The sequence below is a fragment of the Neovison vison genome, chromosome 7 (genome assembly GCF_020171115.1).
Source record: "Neovison vison isolate M4711 chromosome 7, ASM_NN_V1, whole genome shotgun sequence".
In the NCBI taxonomy this organism is placed as follows: Eukaryota; Metazoa; Chordata; class Mammalia; order Carnivora; family Mustelidae; genus Neogale; species Neogale vison.
The window spans coordinates 106,919,450-106,939,891 of NC_058097.1; the positions used below are offsets into that span (position 1 = coordinate 106,919,450).

At 39.7% G+C, this 20,442-nt stretch overlaps 1 protein-coding gene across 6 annotated transcripts in view; it reads right to left on the reverse strand.

The window, feature by feature from the left end:
• Positions 1–20,442, reverse strand: part of SIK3 (SIK family kinase 3) — a 246,769-nt gene that overhangs the window by 55,319 nt on the left and 171,008 nt on the right. For all 6 annotated transcript variants that reach the window (XM_044257900.1, XM_044257898.1, XM_044257903.1 and 3 more), the window contains exon 4: positions 19,747–19,908. In XM_044257900.1, coding sequence (XP_044113835.1) covers positions 19,747–19,908 — 162 coding nt within the window. The remainder of the gene's footprint in view (positions 1–19,746; positions 19,909–20,442) is intronic.

Consider the following 20,442-nt stretch of genomic DNA (forward strand, 5'->3'; position numbering starts at 1 on the left):
TGATCACTCTCACTAAAATAAATAAACAAATAAAATCTTTAAAAAAAAAAAAAAAGTAAAATGAGCAAGCATAAAATGAAATAAAACATTTGTAACCCATACAATAAAAGACTCATATCCTTACTAGTGAAACAAAAAAAAACCCTATGAATCAGTAAGAAAGACAATCCACCAGAAAAATGCGCAAAAGACTTATTTAAACACACTTCACAAAAAAAGGCCAAAAGATGTGGGAAAGAGTTCAAGCTTGTTATTAGAAAAATTAAAACAGTAAAACCTACCCACACAGTCACCCACACACCAACCAGACTGTGAAACTTACAAACAGTAAAACTTACAAATAATAGCCAGCACCGGTGAGGGTGTGCAGGAACAGACACGCGCACGCACACCCGACACCAGTTCGGCATTACAGGCAAAAGCCAGAGACAGACATAATGTACGACCCAGCGACTTTGCTCCTTGACTAACACTCCTGAATGCTTAAGACTGCACAAGGATAAACGCTGAAGAATGTTCGCGCAACTATTGGTATGAGCTCCAAATTGAAAGCAACGCAAATATACGTTACTAGATATGATGGAAAAAAAACTTGTGGTATATTCGTATCATGAAATACAATAAAGAAATAAAAGTGAATAAATCACGGCCATATAGATATGGAGAAATCTCACAAACACACTGTTGTGTAAAGTAAAGCACAAACTAATATATTTGGTATGATTCCATTCATACATAGTCAAGAACAGGCGAACTACAAGAAGGATGAGCCTACTGCACATTATCTCTAATAAATACGGTACCACAAGTGGTAAAACACAGGAATCCAGACAGCTATTACCTCTTAGAGCAAGGATGAGGTAGGGATGGGGGGGTGCAGTCTGGGCTGATGAAATTATCTAATTCTTGCTCCTAGTGGTAACTGCACAGATGTTTGCTTTACAGTATACTTTCATTAAATATACATATATAGTTAATGCACAATTCTGTCTACTTATATTGTATTTCACTATAAGCAAAGAAAAAAATGAGAAGAGCATAGGAACCTTTTTTTCCTCCCTACTTCTATTTTTCTTGCCATTCAGGGCAGTTTCACTGGGATCTAAGCTCCATCATCATCAGGGCTCAGAAGAATAGAGATTAGGCTGTTTTTCCTCACCACTGATTTCTTACCACCTAGAACAGCGTCTAGCAAAAGACAAGGCATTCAATATTTTACAAATGATTCACTGGTTAACCAAGATCAGAGAGGGAGGGAGAAAAAGAGGAAAAGAGAGAGAAGGTTAAAAAAAGAAATAAATGCTTGAGAGCTCAGAGCAGCGTTTTGTGAACAGTTAAGAGGTCAGGAACTAGAGCTACTCGTTAAAAACAGAGAGCTCAATGACGTTTTTGTTAAAGACAACCAGAATCCTAAATGAAGAACTGTAAACTATGAAGACTTTATATACAATGATAACATTTACAGTTGTAGTCAAATAGAATTTAAAAGGAGTAAATATTTTAATGATCTATATAATCACTTCAGAAGTATGAGCAATAAATTTCTGTTATTCATATGCCACTTGGGCTGTGGTATTTTATTACTGCAGCCAGAATGGACTAAGACACATTAGTTATATAAATAATTTAAAAATCCATTTTTTTCTATAATGTTACTATCTTCCCTAATTTAAGATGAGCTGCTAACAAAGAACAACATTGAGGAGATTCAGATCTCTCTTCTTTTCCTTTAATACGACCAACCTAAGGTAAACAGGTTTATTAATAAAACTAGCAAACCAAAAAGAAAGGAAGAAAGAAAGAAAGAAACAAACAAACAAACTTGGACGGCCAGAAGAAAGAGGAGGAAGGGAAAAAAAAACAAAAAGCAAAAAACAAAACACTCAGATAGTAAAACAGACAAAATTGGATAACTGAGAGTTGACATAATTTTTGCAAATCTTTCAATTAAATAATCTTAACTCTCCCCTAACTTTAGAACATATTTTATTTTCTATTACCTTTTGATTATTCAAATCCCATAAGTAATGAGCCAGAGAATAGACAGAGCCTAACAATTTCTTAAAACCACAGTCACTTTGTATTTAATAACTTTTTTTAGTTTTCTAGAATTAACATCATCCTAAGGAACACTGGAGTACTCTATTTCCTCAACTCATGTCAAACTGGGATCATTCTAGTTCAGGGACACAAGTCAAATAACTACACTATCATAAGCTCGAGTTTAGCTCACGTGGCTCAGGAAGAACACTACCAGACCAGACACTGGTGCAACATACAGGAAAAAAATGAAGAGAGGCAACTTCAATATAAGTAAAATATAAGAATAAAAAAATAACAGAAACTTAAGGCAAAGAAGAGACTAGAGTCGATGTATATTCAAAAAGTTAAATATATACTTTATAGTTTCAAAGTGTACTTATGAAGTCAAAGAAAGGCCTGAAGCCCTATGAAGAATTTCTGTGTTCCATTTTTTTCAAGTGCACATGAAACACTGTCCAGGACAGATCACATATTAGACCACAAAACAAATTTCAATAAATTTAAGGAGACTGAAATCATATCAAACATCTTTTCCAATCACAACAGTATAAAAGCAGAAATCAATTTCAAGAAAAGAACAGGAAGAAACAAACATACATGGAGGCTGAACAACAGGCTCCTAAACAGCCAATGGGTCAAAAAAGAAATCAAAGAGGAAATAAAATAATACCTGGAGACAAATGAAAATGGAAACACATGCGATCATAATCTTTGGGATGCAGCAAAAGCACTTAGGAGAGAAATTTTATAGTGATACAGGTCTAACTCAAGAATCAAGAAAAATCTAAAGTAAACAATCTAACTTTACACGTAAAAGAACAAGAACAAGAACACACAAAGCCCAAACTTAGTGGAAAGAAGGAAATAACAAAGATCACAGCAGAAGTAAATGAAATAGAAACCAAAAAATATAGAAAAGATCAATGAAAACAAGATCTGGTTCTTTGAAAAGATAAATAAAACGGATGTACCTTCAGATAGACTAACCAAGAAAAAGAGGACTCAAATAAATAATATCAGAAATGAAAGAGAAGTAACAACCAACGCCACAGAAATACAAAAGATTATAAGAGACTACTACAAAAAATTACATGCGAACAATTAGACAACCTATAATAAATGAATAAATTAGTAGAAACATATAATCTTCCAAGAATGAGCCAGGAAGAAACAAACAAAAAAATATGAACAGATCAACTACTAGTAATTATATTGAATCAGTAAATCAAAAACTCCCCACAAACAAAAGTCCAGGACCAGATGGCTTCACAGATGAATTCTACAAAACATCTGAAGAAGAATTAATACCTATTCTTCTCAAACTATTCCATAAAATAGCAAAGGAAGGAATGCTTCTGAATTTATTCTATGAGGCCTGCCATTACCCTGATACCAAAACCAGAAGATGATACTACAAAATAAAAAAACTATAAACAAATGTCTCTGATTAACACAGATGTAAAAATTCTCAACAAAATTTTAGCAAAGTATATTGAAAAATACATTAAAAGGATCATTCACCTTGATCAAGTGGGATTCATCCCAGGGATGCATGGATGGTTTAATATATACAAATTAACCAATGATATATATATATATCACATTAACAAAATGCAGGTTAAAAATCATATGGTCATCTCAATAGATATAGAAAATAATTTCACAAAGTTCAACATCCATTCATTATAAAAACTCTCAACAAAGACAGTAGAAAGGGACATATCTCAACATAATAAGGGCTGTCTATGACTAATCCACAGCTAACATCACATTCAATGGTGATAAACTGAAAGCTTTTCCTCTAAGATCAGGAATGAGAGACAAGGATGTCCATTCTCACCACTTTCATTCAGAAAAGTACTGAAAATCCTAGCCACAGCAATCAGACAAGAAAGAGAAATAAGAGGCGTCCAAAGTGGTAAGGAAGACGTTGGACTGGCACTATCTGCAGATGACAAGATGCTCTCTAGAAAAAAAACCCTGAAGACTCCACCAAGAAATCACTAGAGCTAGTAAATGAATTTGGTAAAGTTGTAGGATACAAAATCAACATAGAGAAATCTATTGTTTCTATACACTAATAATAGCAGAAAGAGTAATTAAGAAAACAATCCCATATAACTGTAAGACATTAATGAGAGAAATAAAGAGGACAAAAATAAATGCAAAGCTATATCAACTGACAGACTGAAAGGATTAATATTGTTAAAATGCCCATACTACCCAAGCAATCTACAGATTCAGTGTACTCCCTGTCAAAATACCAACAGTATTTTTCACAGAACTAGAACAAAATATCCTCAAACGTGTATGGAACCACAAAACACCCTGAATAGCCAAAACAATCTTGAGAAAGAGATATCTAAAAGAGAAAGAGATATCCCAGATATCTAACTATATCAAAAAGCTATAGTAACCAAAACAGGAATGGTACTGGCACCAAAAATCTCCATAGAGATGAATGGAACAGAATAGAGAATCCAGAAATAAGCCCATACTTACATGATCAATTAATCTATGATAAAGAAAGCAAGAACACAATGAGGAAAAGACCATTTCTTCAATAAATGGTGCTAGGCAAACCAAATAGCTACATGTAAAAGAATGAAACTGGACCACTTTTCTACACCACGCACACAGACAAAAAACCCTCAAAATGGACCGAAGACCTACCTGTGAGACTTGAAACCATAAAAGTCCTAAAAGAAAACCACAGGCAGTAAATTCAAGAACAACAGCCTTAGTGATATTTTCCTGGATATGTCTTCCCAAGCAAAGAAACAAAAGCAAAAGGGACTACATCAAACAAAAAGGCTTTTGCAGAGTGAAGGAAACCATCAACAAAACGAAAAGGCAACCCTACAGAATGGGAAAAGACATTGGTAAGTGAGATGTATAAGAAGGGATTAATATCCAAAATATATAACCAACTCACATAACTCAACACCAAAAACCCTAAGTAATCTAATTAAAAACAGGCAGAGGACCCGAATAGACACTTTCCAAAAAGAAGAAGAAAAAAAGCACACAGATCGCCAACACATGAAAAGATGTTCACCATCACTAATCATCAGGGAAATGCAAATCAAAACCACAGTGAGGTATCATCTTACACAAGTCAGATACAACAAGAGCTGGCAAGGATGTGGAGAAATGGGAACCCTTGCACACGGTTTATGGGAATGTAAACCGATACAGCTAACTCTGGAAAACAGTATGGAGGCTCCTCAAAAAACTAAAAATAGAAAAACCATACAATCTAGGAATTCCACTTCTAGGTATTCACACAAAGAAAAAGAAAACAGTAATTCAAAAAGATCCATGTACCCCTATGTTTATTGCAGCATTATTTACAATAGCCAAGATATGGAAACAGCCCAAGTCTCCATCAATGGATGAATGGATAAAGAAGAAGATACATACTGTGGAATATTACTCAGCCATTGAAAAAAAAGGAATGAAATCTTGCCATTCGTGACAACATGGATGGACCTAGAGGGTATCAGGCTAAGCGAAATAAGTCAGACAGAAAAACACAAATACCATACAATTTCAGTCATATGAGGCATCTGAAAACCAAAGCAAATGAACAAACGACAACGAAACATGAAACGTACCTGTCAATGTAGAGAACTGGTGGTTGTCAGCCGGGAGGGGGCTGGAGGAGCGGGTGAAACAGGGGAAGGGGATTAAGAGGTACAAACTTCCAATTATAAGATAAGTAAGTCACAGGGATGAAAAGTCCAATGTAGGGAATACAGTCAGTGGGGTTATTACTTTGTATGGTCACAGGGTAACTACACATATTGTGGTGAACATTCTGTAATAGTTCCAGAAAATTCTCAGGTACGAAGATGCCCATCAAGATCCCTTATGTCCCCGACTGTTCATTGGCAACAGGAAAGACTTATGATCCACAGATTCGACATTAAAATGATGAATGTTCTAAAAAGTTACACAAAAAAACAGCAACAGAAACCAGTTAAGACGGATACTCCTACCCGCACAACAGAAGCCATATGGGTGGGGTGGTTCTCTTCATGTGGCCTATGGTCATTTATTTCTCCCCTCACAAGTGGCTCCTAAAGTAATTTGTTAAGTCTCCTTCCAGCCCCCAACACTCCTCTTGGTTAGCATTTGTCTGCAGGCTGAAACGGTATCTTCTATCCCCTTCTCATAATACAGAGCAACAGACTTTAATTTGAACCACATGTCTGTCTTCGAGGGATGGTTTAAATACCAGAGCTTTACTATCAATTCTGAGACTTGAAATTCTTTGTTCTAGGCAAGATCAGGAGCCTGGGGCTGTAGAGGACAGAGATATCGTATCCCTAGAAGTAAGCATATCATCAGCCGGGTATGTCTGTGTGGTCAGGGAAAACAGGAAAGAATGAATGGCACTAATTTAAAAATCAGGATGGCCTGCAAGAGGAAATTTTCTTACTTGGTCCACCACTTCAGAGCAACACCCTTGACTTCGTTTTTGGCGGACCAGGAAGCAATGCAGAGCAGATGTAAACAGTTTAGGCACAGCCTGCAACCAGTTCCAGCGTTCACAGTGTCTGTTAAGCTAACACAGCACAGCTAAAACAGCCAGCCAGCCCCTCCAACGGTAACGTGTACTCCCCTTCCTCGCTGGTGTAAGTAAACAGCTCAGGAGTAGGGGGCAGAGGAACAAAGTAAAGTGGGAAAATATTTATTTATCCTAAATAAACCTCACCAGAAGACACGATGACAAGATTCTCCGTGTTTTAAAACCTGAAAGCTTCTGAGGACTCATCACCCTAATTCCTCACTTGCAATTATAGACAAAGACTAAGAAAAGAAATAATCTGGGTCCTTGATTAATTTCCCAGTGGACTCAGGCGAGGGGAGGAGGGGGAGGAGTGACGGAGACACGCTGCCAGTAGTCTTGCTACAGGTGACTCAAAGAACCAAACAACCCAGAAAGCGCAATACATAAACAGGATTTAGAGGGCTGTACGGACTGTGAAAATGGTACATGACACAGACAAGGAACTAATCTTGTTTTTCCTACACAATACCACTAGCCTAGAAATCATGTGACCCAACAGTGTTACTTGGAATTGTGCGAAACAACAGTCAACTGTGTGAGTCTCGGAATTACGGTAGTGAGGATGGATGAGTTTCGAAGTTCTCAGGAGTCACAATATTAGTTCGGTCTTAAAAATGGGTCTTGGGAAGTCCTCAGTGTTTAGCAATCACTCCAACCCCTGGCTGAACTTCCTGACTAGGAGCTAATAGAGAAGTAATGCCAAAAACTACTGACTCACAGCCTGAGCATTTATACACGAGAGAAATTCCTTCACCGGGGATGGGGCGCGGGGGGGAGGCTAAGGGGGGCGCGGTGTGGGTAAGAATCAAGTAATCAGCTCTCTTTTTTGGTCGTGGAAGGAGGATATTTGGTTTGGTTTAAGAAACTAGGGCAGGTCAGAATTAGAGGAGGAGAGGGTAATGGGCGTGGTACTGACAGACTGTGTCCACCTCCTACGTATTAGAGAAGCAGTATAGTACCTTGTTGCACGTGCTGCTATGACATCATACATGGGACTGCTCCACATCTGTCACTTAATCTTACCAGACCTGACCCTCCCCAATTTCTAGCACTATGTATTTATAAAGCATAATACCATCTCTGTGGAAGGTGAATGTTTAAAAATAAAAATGCTGGTCCTGCATTACACTGGCATTTTCAAAGAGTGACTTATGAATTTCCCCCTAAAGCTCTAAAATGCCTGAGCAGTTAGGATCACTGAATTCAGCTATTTTCAAATGAGGTAATAAACCAATCCCTTCTACTCTATTACAGATAGCACTACCTCAACCCTTCTTATTTTTTTCACAAAAAACAAAATCTCTCCCCAATATCAGACTCAGTACTGAGAAGACATATAAAGGAAAGGGCTGTGATGAGACACTTTCTGCAAGACCTGCAAACAGTATTCATTGGAATTCTTGAATACATTAAATATCTGCTATTATAGCCGTAATTCTAAATCCTATCACTTAGAACAATGAAAGTCCAATCCTTCAATCAGGTAAGTTTCCAATATTGACAGATGAGCATTCTATACAAAATTTGAGTGTGCTTCTTAGGGACCATGATGAATCACGGTCCCTAAGAAGCACCCCTTAAATACTCAACAGAAACTAAAGATACCAAATGAGAATACAGTATCTAGGTACAGTAGTAATGTTTCCCAAATTAAAAATGAAGACATATGGTCTAATAAGTAGAAGCCTACTTTTGGAGAAAGGAGCTACGACTATCACAGAAGTTCTAAGGTATCACTGAGAAATTAAAAACAGGTAAGAGTATACCCTCTTAAGTTAAAGCTAACAGAATAAACATAACTTTTTTTTTTCAAAGATTTTATTTATATATTTGACAGACAGAGATCACAAGTAGGCAGAGAGGCAGGGGGTGGTGGGAAGCAGGCTCTCCGCTGAGCCGAGAGCCCAATGCAGGGCTCAATCTCAAGACCCTGGAACCATGACCTGAGCCAAAGGCAGAGGCCTTAACCCACTGAGACACCTAGGTGCCCCCAAAATAAACATAATTTAAATGAGAGGAAACACAAAAACAAATAACCCACCTAAAAGGTAATGTGCAAATATGGTCACCAGAGTAGGGTACTCCCCAAGTTTCTGAGGGACCACTAATGAGTTCTTGGACCAATGTGAACAAAAGACACATAGCCCTCACCTCGCAGAGCAGTCAGTCCAGTGGGGAGGCAGGGCACACATGACATAATTACGTGTGTAACTATATAATTAGAAGCAGGGAATGAGTTTCAGGGGAAAGTTCAGGAACAACTGGCATATGACAGAAAAGAGAGGCTTTCCTGAAGAAGAGTCTGTTAAGAGTTTAGAGACTCTCTCAATTTGATCAAAAACAAACAAACAAACAAAAACAAAGTTATATTTGGACTAGAATATAAAGAAAACTAACTGACTTAACCATAAAAATACCTAGTATTTTCCAACTTTTCTGACTCACAAACTCCTTTCAAAGGAATATATTACCTTAAAAAGAATCCCAGGGAAAAATTTTAAAAAATAATTTTGTCATTTTTGTATAACTAATGATAAAGAAGTAACTAACTTTAAGAAAGGTATTTTATCCTACACTAGCACATTATTAAAACCTGATTCAAAAATTCTTTGTAAGTTATATTTGTATTTTCTAACAAATCATCAACAAAATGAAAAGTTAACCTACTGAATGGGAGAAAATATTTTAAATCACATATCTGGTAATATATATCTAAAATATATAAAGAACTCATACAACTCAATAGCAAAAACAATAAGAAACAGTAGACTAAAAAATCAAATAGAAAATATGAATAGACATTCTTCCAAAGAAGACACACAGTTGGCCAACAGGTACATGAAAACATGCTCAACATCACCTATCACCAGAGATGCACATCAAAACCACAATGAGATATCACTTCACACTTGTTAGAATGGCTAGTACCAAAAAGACAAGAAGTAACAGGTGTTGGCGAGGATGTAAAGGGAACCCTTGTAAGCTACTGGCGAGAATGTCAACTGGTGCAGCCACCATGGAAAACAGTATGGAGGTTCCTCAAAAGATTCAAAACAGAACTAACATGTGATCCACAGCAAGTCCACTTCTCAGTATTAATCTGAAACAACGAGAACCCTAATTCAAAAAGATATATGTTCGCTCATGTTCACTGCTGCATTATTTTCAATAGCCAAGGAAACAACCTAAGTGTATGTCAATGAGTGAATAAAGGAACACACGCACATATGCACACACACACGTGCGTGTGCCTGTGTATAACAGAATATCACTCAGCCATAAGAAGAATGAAATCTTGCCATTCAAAACAACAGGGATGGACCTGGAGAGTACTATGCTAAGTGCGTAAGTCAGACAGAGAATGACAAACACCTTATGATTTCACTTACATGTGGAATCTTTCAAAAACAACAAGCTCATAGATACAGAGAAGGGACTGGTAGTCGCCAAAGGCAGTTATGGGGGTGGGTGAGATGGGCGAAGGTGGTCAAAAGTACCAACTTCCATTTATAAAAAAAAAATCACGAGGACATAATGTACAACACGGTGACAACAGTAATACTGTACTGCATATTTGAAAGTTGCTAAGAAAGTGGATCTTAGAAGTCCTCACCACAAGAAAAAAATTTTTTTTGCAATTATGTAAATGATGGGTGTTAGGTAGATTTATTGTGGTGATCATTTCACAGTACATATAAGTACTGAATCATTATATTGTACACCTAAGACAAATATGTTATAGGTTAAGCATACCTAGGTTTAAAAAAAAATGATAAATGTTATTTAAGAAAAAAATTTCCCATTTTATATGTGACTCACTAATTTATTTAAATTAAAAGTGCTGGGGCAACTGGGTGGCTCAGTCGGCTAGGTATCTGCCTTTGGCTCAGGTCATGATCCCAGGGTTCTGAGATCGGGCTCTCTGCTCAGCGGGGAGCCTGTTTCTCCTTCTCCCTGCCAGCTCCCCCTACTTGTGCACACACGCGCTCTCCTCTGTCAAATAAATAAATAAAAGCTCTTGAAAAATTAATTAATTAAAAGTCCTAATTACAAATTGTTCTGTCATATTTAGCTGGTATTTGAAATGCTTAAATTTTTTTTTTTAAAGATTTTATTTATTTATTTGTGAGAGAGAGAGGGAGAGAGAGCGAGCACAGGCAGACAGAGAGGCAGGCAGAGGCAGAGGGAGAAGCAGGCTCTCTGCCAAGCAAGGAGCCCGATGCGGGACTCGATCCCAGGACGCTGGGATCATGACCTGAGCTGAAGGCAGCTGCTTAACCAACTGAGCCACCCAGGCGTCCCGAAATGCTTAAATTTTTTAACCCGAAGAACAAACTTGTTTATCTGAATTATTTTCATGTTTTAGTTTAAAGCAACAAAATGGGTAAGCAGGTTTAGTACTTCTGTGCAAATAAAACATTATGAACAGGGATCGTCTTTATTCCCAATAAAGCAAATTGGATGTTGTGTCTCTGCATGTGTGTGTACATGTCTGTGCCTGTGTGTCTAAATTTGTGGGTTTTGAAGTCGTGGAAAGACCGTGATGTGCTAGATAAGAACAGTGATCAAATGAAGGCAATTCATGAATTGGGTGAAGTTTGTCTTCAAGCACTGCTGAATTGCCATTTTTATTTTCATTAACGGAATTTTGACATCAGTGCCCTTTTGCGTTACCTTGTCCAGTGGCCCACTATAGCTATATGTGAATTGAACAAAAAATTACACGGTCAAAACCACCATGGTGACTGACGACTTCACCGAGACAGCAGACTGAATGTGTTACAAGCCTGCTCATTAGCTCCCTGCTGGCAGGCAGACTCCCTGGATTTACTCTCACAGGGTCTCAAACTAATCCATTGAAGGAGGCCTAAATCATTACTTGATTTACTGACTTCTAACTATCCCCCAAACAAATGATCTGCAATTAACAAAAAAGTTTGTGTAAAAGAAGCCTATAGTTGGGGAAGAAATTCTTTATTCTCAAGTTTCTCGAACTACCTCAGGCATAATGCTGCGGTGTGCCAAGAGTTATGTGAAAATGAAGGCTAAAGAAAACACATATTTCTGGAACATTAATTTTTTCTATGTTAAATAAAGTTAACTAATTTTAGTATTAGCACAAATGTAATATGACGTCGAGAGTACAACACGTGCATGAACTTAAAAATAAAGCATGTGATTTAAAAGGTGAACCATTCCAGACTAGCTCATCAATCCCACACTTGCCCTCACCCTGTGTGAGTTCGTCCCCCTCTGTGTTAGGGAAACCGCAGTGGGAGAACCTGAGAAGCAATGCTTCTGTACCGGGAGCACAGCTATTGGGAGTGAGGGCCTGTAAACAGAACATTTTCTTGATCTCAGCAGGATGCACTCACTTTTCAAGATCATTAAGACCCTACTTATCACCTAGAACCATGACTATGACTGACAAAAATATGTTCATTTGAATTTTAACTCTGGAAATTTTTTTTTAAGATTTTATTTATTTATTTGACAGAGAGAGATCACAAGTAGGCAGAGAGGCAGGCAGAGAGAGAGAGAGAGAGGAGGAAGCAGGCTCCCTGCTGAGCAGAGAGCCTGATGCGGGACTCGATCCCAGGACCCTGAGATCATGACCTGAGCCGAAGGCAGCGGCTTAACCCACTGAGCCACCCAGGAGCCCTAACTCTGGAATTTTTTCACACAAAATAAATCAACTGCATATACCAAAAAACGCCTTCTAAACGAAGGTGCGTTCATTTTCCGTTTGTAAAGCTCCAGTCTGTGGAATAGGATGCAGAAGAGATCACTTTCAAACTGTATTTTCCCAAGGGTCAACATACATGAAAGTTGTTAGCACCTTCTAGTTGTCAGTCACACAGCACTGCTGGGGGAGAGCAACACTGTGGCGTCATGATTCCCAGGCTCTGTGACGACATGAATTCAGGGAAGTGACATGGCCTCTCTCTGGGTCTCAATTTATTACCTGCCAGCCAGGGAGGTACACAGGATAACCTGAATAAAGGTGTTATGATTATGACATTAAAACAATTTTTTTAAAGATTTTATTTATTTATTTGACAGACAGAGATCACAAGCAGGCAGAGAGGCAGACAGGAGAGAGGAGGAAGCAGGTTCCCTGCTGAGCAGAGAGCCCAATGCGGGGCTGGATCTCAGGACCCTGGGATCATGACCCGAGCCGAAGGCAGAGGCTTTAACCCACTGAGCCATACAGGCGCCCCAATGACATAAAATTTGTGACTGATGTGATGCATCACACCGTGGGCTGTCAGGGACATTCTCAGCTACCACACTGGGGAAGGGTTCTCAGAAACCCAAGGTTCGCCACCTTTCTTCCCTCTACCATTGTGTCTCAGCATCTTCCTCCTGAAGGTGAAAGGTCAGTGGACTTGTGGAATGTTTTAGTTTCCCACTTTTAAAAAATGAAACAGTCTAGATCTCACCGCATTAAGGTCAAAAATTTCCACAGTACCTTAGATCCATGCACTCTGGAAATTCTTTCCAAAACACTGGCTTTGCTGTAGTTGTACTTCAGATCTCTGCTGTCTCCTGACTGCCAACTAAAACAGTAACACCGGAGTGGAAACTATCTCATGGAGACCATTCTGGGAGCCGACATTTAGAAAGAAAAGTTTCCAACTTCCTTAGGTTAAAAAAAAATAATAACTTTCCACAATTTTCAAAACATTCTCATAACGTCTGAGTATTTCAGATAAGTCTGCTTCAGGGAGTAAGCCAACTACATTTAGGTCTTTTCTGAGGCAGTCTTTTAGAAATATAGACATTTCTCTACTTCATCTTTGGGGACAGGAATTAAAATTGCTTTCAAATAGCATTAAACACAAGACAACACCATTTCCTTTGATAGCTTAATATACTCTATCAATAAGAAAATCTGATTTCTCAATTTCTCCACAATCTGTGACTGGCAGTTCCCTCTTACCAGCCCAGATATTTGGTTGGTTATCCACCTCCAGAAAGCCTTTGTTCTCTCTCTCTCTCTCTCTCTCTTATTTCTTGCCCTCGTCTTCCTTTTCGAGTCTACTATGACCACCTTTATGTAGGATTTGACCATTCTGCAGCCTCTTCACTGACCTTCCCATTTGCTCTCCTGCCCCTTCCGCCTGTTCCCACTTTTTCCTTATTCATTCTGAATCTGACCCATCAAGCCTGGTATTCCAACAATTTCACCATCGAGTATAAATACATACCTATCTCTCTTACCTTCTCAGGCATGACTTCCCTGCTTGAACCTTCCCCCCAGGCCAAGCTGCTTTCAACCTTTTCTGCAAATATGCCGCATTGCTACTGCTGCCCATACTTCTCCAACTCAGCTTCCCACTGCAACCAAAATAAACTCCCAAATCCTCACTGCGGGCCTAAGGCTCCACAGGGAACCGGTGCCTGCCAGTTCTGTTACCCCATCTCCTTCCAAATGCCCCTTCGTTATCATCTCCTTATGCCAACTTTTCTCCTGCCCTGTCAGATACCCTGCATTTACGTCTCTCAGGCCTTTGCATTGCTCTTGCTTCTGCTGGGCAGGCTCGGACTATCCTGGTTAAAAGCATTCTCTCTCCCACGAGTCATTCTAGCACATTTTCGATGTTATCGTTTCCATAGTCCTTACGAGGGCTTCTATGTTTCTGTGTACACTGTTGGTCTCCCCCAGCAGAACGTTCGTTCCAAGGGACAACTTGACCTGCCACTGTAACCCCAGAGCGTGGCTCAAGGGCCTGCACATTGCAGATGCTTTCCCAACATGTGCAGACTGACTAATCCTACTGGAATTCTCTCTCTTCCTATACCTACACCTTAAAGAATCCTATTCGTCCTTTAGACTCACCTCAGAAGTTGTGTCCTCAGTAGGGTATTTACGTGCTTCATCACCACTGTCTAAAGTTCAGATCAACAGAGTGCTGAGCACCTCCTACCCAACAAGCATGCCCTCGGCCACGGGCATGAGACACTAAGCAGGATACGGTTAGCGTCCCTGTGGCATTCACAGTCTGATGGAACTTTACAAACTAAAATGGTTTCTTCATCCTCTGAACTTCTGTGGTAATTAGACTATATAATTAATGTGATAATGAATCACGGCGTGCCTTGTAACATCTCCTCTATGGTAGCAAAGTATCATTGCCGCTGTGGAACACGCTGTCCCCCAGCGGTGCGGGCTCTATGCCGAGACAGCCGTGCTGTGCCTCCCTCACCTCCATTTGCTCCTGGGGACCCTCCTGTGTCTGAGACATGAAAAATGAAGGGTGAGAGGCCAAGAATCCTATTCTTTCCTGGAGCCAGACTCTCTACATGAAAGAGATTTGCATGAGCCCTCTTTATAAGGAATTCAGTGTTCTGGAAAGTTAAAGGTGTGTATTTTGGAGGCTCTAATGTTTTCTAAATAAGCTATGTGTACAATGCCAAATATGATGAAATTAAATAATGTATGTGAAAATGCTTTGTGGGCACCTGGGTGGCTCAGTGGTTTAAGCCGCTGCCTTCAGCTCAGGTCATGATCTCGGGGTCCTGGGATCGAGTCCCACATCGGGCTCTCTGCTCAGCAGGGAGCCTGCTTCCTCCTCTCTCTCTCTGCCTACTTGTGATCTCTCTCTCTGTCAAATAAATAAACAAAAAATCTTTTAAAAAAATAACCTTTGAAAATGCTTTGTAAAGAGCTATACACACACGCACACAAACACACACACACACACACACACACACGTACGTAATTTTGGTGCTATTTAACTTTCCAAAGGTCTACGCATTTGCTGCCCAAATAGACTATAAATTCTTTAGGGCAGGAGTCACGTCTTACACTTCTGTTCTCTCTCCCATGACACCTGAGCAAAGAGCCTTTGTTAACAATAGATACGTTTTTGGATGACCACTACACAGTTTTAGTTCTAGACTCGGTAACTTTGCCTTTCAGAAATACAGTTCTTTATTCTGAAAACCATCAATGTTTATTCTGGATTACTAAGAACAGAAACATCTTTCAAATAATCCTACAGAAGACAGGTTTGTTACTGCCATTCTAAAATCAAAAGGAAAACCAAGTTATTCTTCTGGGCTTCATTCTCTGTAGAAATAGCACTGGAACAAAAATTCAGAGGCAAGAATTTAAGCATAAAGACTCCTACTTAAACCACTGCATCTTTTAATATCTGTAAAGGAAATGTACCTGTCACGTCTAGGGAACACACACTCCCTTGAGGAAGGCTAGCATGGGCTTTTCTAATGACCAGATTGTTACCGTATGGGGCGTTAAATGTAAACTGCCCCATTAATTCATTAAAAAAGTAAAAATGAATCAGTGTAAACACAAACATTCCCAGGACACCTTATTCATCGTCTACGCTTGAACAGGATGCACTTTTCATCAAAACCATTTAGGTAAAAACCAAACCAAATCAAACAAAACAACCATTTAGGTTAACACTGGCATAAGGAAAACATGAATTTCTTAAATTTCCTAAACTGAATTTCTATTAATTCCACGTTAATTTGACACTAACATATGATGATTCTAGAAATGAGGTGCTTAAGACTACCAATATTTTAAATAAAACAACAAAACTCTTTTCTCTTTCATGTGTTATTTTCATGTCTAACAGTTTCCTTCTTACTGAGATTTAATAATAACTTACCAAAAGACCACTGAAAAGATTAGAAATCCTGAAGATACTTTTAGCTTTTAGAATAAAAAGTTGATTTCATTAATTATCTGACCTTATTCTGTCAGAGCTATCCATTCCTCCTCTCCAAAATTAGTTACGCCATGGTCAGCTTCAACTAGACATGATTCTCCCACTGACCCACTAAGCTTAAAGAAGACTGGCATATGAGAATGGGAATTCTACCTAATTTATGTGTAAGAAGGGGAGTTCCGGCAATGATTAAGGAAACTGAGGACAGGAGTCCCCCATACCCGCAGGAGATACGTTCCAAGACCCCCAGTGCATGTTTGAACAGTACGAACCCTAGATGCACTCTATTTTTCCCTTTATACACACACCTATGATAAAGTTTAATTGATGAATGAGGCACAGTAAGAGACCAACAATAACAAATAATAAAATAGAACAATTACAACAATGTACTGTGATGAAAGTTATGCACATATGGGCTCTCTCTCTCTCAAAATATCTTATCGTGGGGCACCTGGGTGGCTCAGTGGTTTAAAGCCTCTGCCTTTGGCTCAGGTCATGATCCCAGGGTCCTGGGATTGAGCCCCGCATCGGGCTCTCTGCTCAGCAGGGAGCCTGCTTCCTCCTCCTTCTCTCTGTCTGCCTCTCTGCCTACTTGTGATCTCTGCCTGTCAAATAAATAAATTTAGAAAAAAAAAAGATATCTTATCGTCACCTTCTTCTCCTTGAGGTGATGGGAGGTGATAAAATGTCTACGTGATGAGATGAAGTGACAGGAATGACACAGGCATGGTGACCTAATGTTAGGCTATTACTGGCCTTCTGACCATACGTCAGAAGGAGGCTCACCCGCCCCCAGACCACAGCTGACCATGGGTAACTGAAACCACGGAAAGCAAAACTGAGGCAAGGGGGGTGACGGGTAGTGGCAGCAGGGGAACGACAAGGTAATGACAGCATGAAAAAAAGAACGCATGAGGAAAGACAACGTCAGATACTATAGTACAACACAGCCTAGAGCAGCTCATTTATTCTTGGCCAAACAAACAATAAAAATGTAGACTTTGGGCTAATGACCTTAAAAATCTCCCCCTATGTGTTAATGCAGAGAGCGCACAGCGGGCTACCAGCATTCCCAAGAGTCTGTAACTACACACCAGCAGGTGGAGACTCAGCGTGTGACTATGTGGATTTGTTTTAACTATTAACAAAGAAAAGCATTTCAAAATCTCTTTACCCAAGTATTTGTCAGTGGCATTTCTAGTTTTAATTACCACTAACCCCTGCTTTTACACTTGGTTTCTCAATACAAAAACGATGAGCCATACAAGTCTCCCTGAACTAAGTCAAAATGGTTCTAAAGTCAAAATCAAGAACCGAGGAACCATAAAAAAATTTTTGACCTTTGGTCAGTGAAGGTCAAACACAACTGTAGAAGAAAATGAGGGTCTTCTTTTAACTTACTACCCTCATCAGTAATCCAAAGAACCCTACGATCACATCTGTGGCAAGTTGCATAAAAGCCCCTCAAGAGACATCCAAGTCCTAATCCACAGACCCCGCGAAAGTGGTACCTACGTGGTAAAGGGGGCTTCTGTAGATGTGACTAGGTGATGGGCAGATCATGCTGGATTATCCGGGCGGGTTCTATGTAATCACAAGGGTCCTTCCGAGAGGGAAGCACGAAGATCAGGTTAGGAGTGGGAGACGTGACAATGGGAGCACAAGGCAGAACACTGTGAAGAAAGGACCAGAACCAAGGGGTACAGGGGCCTCCAGAAGCTGAAACCAGCCAGGGATGGACTCTCCAGAGACTCCAGGTGGAACCGGTCCTACCAACAGCTTGATTTTACCCACAGAAGGCTCGTTTCGGGGGCTCGCTTTGGCAGCACACACACTAACAGGGTTAGCACAGCCCCTGCCCACAGAGCACAGGCAAATTCGTAAAGCATTCTGTATTTTTTCCACGATGGGCCCTAAGGGATGCACAGAAGTGCTGAATCATGACCTTGTGTACCTGCAACTAATATAACCTTGGACATTAACTATACTGGGGTTAAGATAAAAAGTATATTAATGTTTAAAAAAAAAGAAAGAACAAAAAAGACTCATTTCAAATTTCCAACCTCTAGAACTGTAATATAATAAACTTGCATTGTTTCTAATACTACATTTGTGGTCATTTGTCACAGCGACAATAGGAAATTAACGCAACATCTTATTATACTTTTAACGACTGTGACGCTTAGACATTATTACCATTAATTTAATTGAAGCTATGGTGAAAAATTACAAAAGAGGGTCTGAAATTGCCGGGTCTTTCCACACTACCCACTTGTATGGGAACTGCTAGCATCTAGAGAGCTTTGGAGACTATAAAGCAGACAGAAGGACAAAGGAAAAATGTGATTTTTATGGAAGATACAGAAAGCATCAATTTCCGTCTACTTTGCACTGGGCAAACGCAGGACTCAGGGAGCTTACCACTAGTGAAAGGACCACACAACAGTGCATCCGCCAGCTGAACTTAGATAAATAAAAAGTTCGGTGACATTGCAAGGATGTGAAAGGAGAGCCTGGAAAGAGTTATCTAGACTTATCTACACAAAACAGTCCATAGAATCACCACCTTGAAAGGATACACGGAGGTACTCTGACCTCTAATGTAACATACATCTGAACCCTCAACTCCCACCCTTTTAAGGAGGGAGGTCCTTAGAACTGCTTTTAACCTTGACTTTCAAGGTGATTCTATTTTAGCTGTACTTCAATTTTCCATAGGAGACGCCCCTTCCCTTTTTATCTTTGAGACGGGGGACACAGAGCACAATACTGAGACTGTTGGAAAACAAGACTGGTTTCTTTTCATGTTTATACTTCCTGTCTAGCCTGCAGTCACTTTCTTCTATCAATAGGTGGTGAGCTTGTATTGGTTAGGCAAATGTCGATAGTTTATTGAAACTGAAGTAGGAACAGAGAGAGGCAGAGACGAGTGTTTTTAGGCACCGTCGGAGGAGCAGATGAGTGAAATCCGAGGACACAGAGATCGACTGCCTTTAAACTGACGTGAGATCTGTCCTTCCTAAGTTATCACAAAACTAGTCTGTAGCAGTAACATAAATCAGCCTCCTCAAGTAAAGCTGGCAGGGTATACAAGCTTACAGTTGTTCTCTCCACTTTATTCTAGACTACTCCTTATTATTCAAAAGGGACCATTAACCAAACTAAGAGAATTTTAAATATCACCCTTTCCCTTCTTCCTCCCCATCCTAGTTCTATCCAATACTACATGAAAAAGAATGTAAATGTGTTTTGAAAGTTTATCAATTTTCAAGCCATACACACACACACACACACACACACACACATCTTTCATTTTCCAATACCTCTCTCTGGATAGAAGAGAATAGACAACCCCTTGCTTAAGAACCTTGAAGGAAAAGGTCTTTTGTTCGCATTTCACATCCTCAACACACTTCTCACCTGCTATCTTAATATTCAGGTTGGCATCCAGAAGCAAATTTTCGGCTTTTAGATCACGATGAACAATGTTCCGACAGTGACAAAAATAGACGGCTGCCACAATCTGTTTAAACTTCCGACGAGCCTCCTTCTCTGCCATTCTGCCATGGGCCACCAGGTGGTCTACGGTGAAGAAAAGCACAGTCAGTTCTCAGTTTGCACATGGCCATCGCTTCAAAAGGTGGACTCCAGAAGGGATGCCAAGGGACCACCAGAGGAACAGTTGGGGAAGTGAAACAAACAAATGGCAATACTTGAGGCTCTAGTCTGTATCTACAGAAACCCACCAGCAAGCAGCCCCCAGACCGTTTTCAGCACACATGAGAGAATGCATAGGACTACCTATGCTCTACCATAAGAGAAAAGAGTTCTGAGGGTTATGATGGCATTTTTGGAGAATCATCACATTCAACACCTCCTCTCTCTTATCTCCATTGCAAGAGATTACATACACACAGCAAACATATGCATGAAGATAAGAATCAGCAATACTTCCTGTGCTAAAGGGTGAGTCAAAAAGCAGAGTCACAATAATCAATCATTTTGGGAGAAGAGCAGACAGAAGTTAGTCATTGCTAAGGCAGAAAATGGCTTTATATAGGAGCCCATGTATGCTAATCTTTCTTCTGCTTTCTCAAAGTTCTGCAGATTAACGTA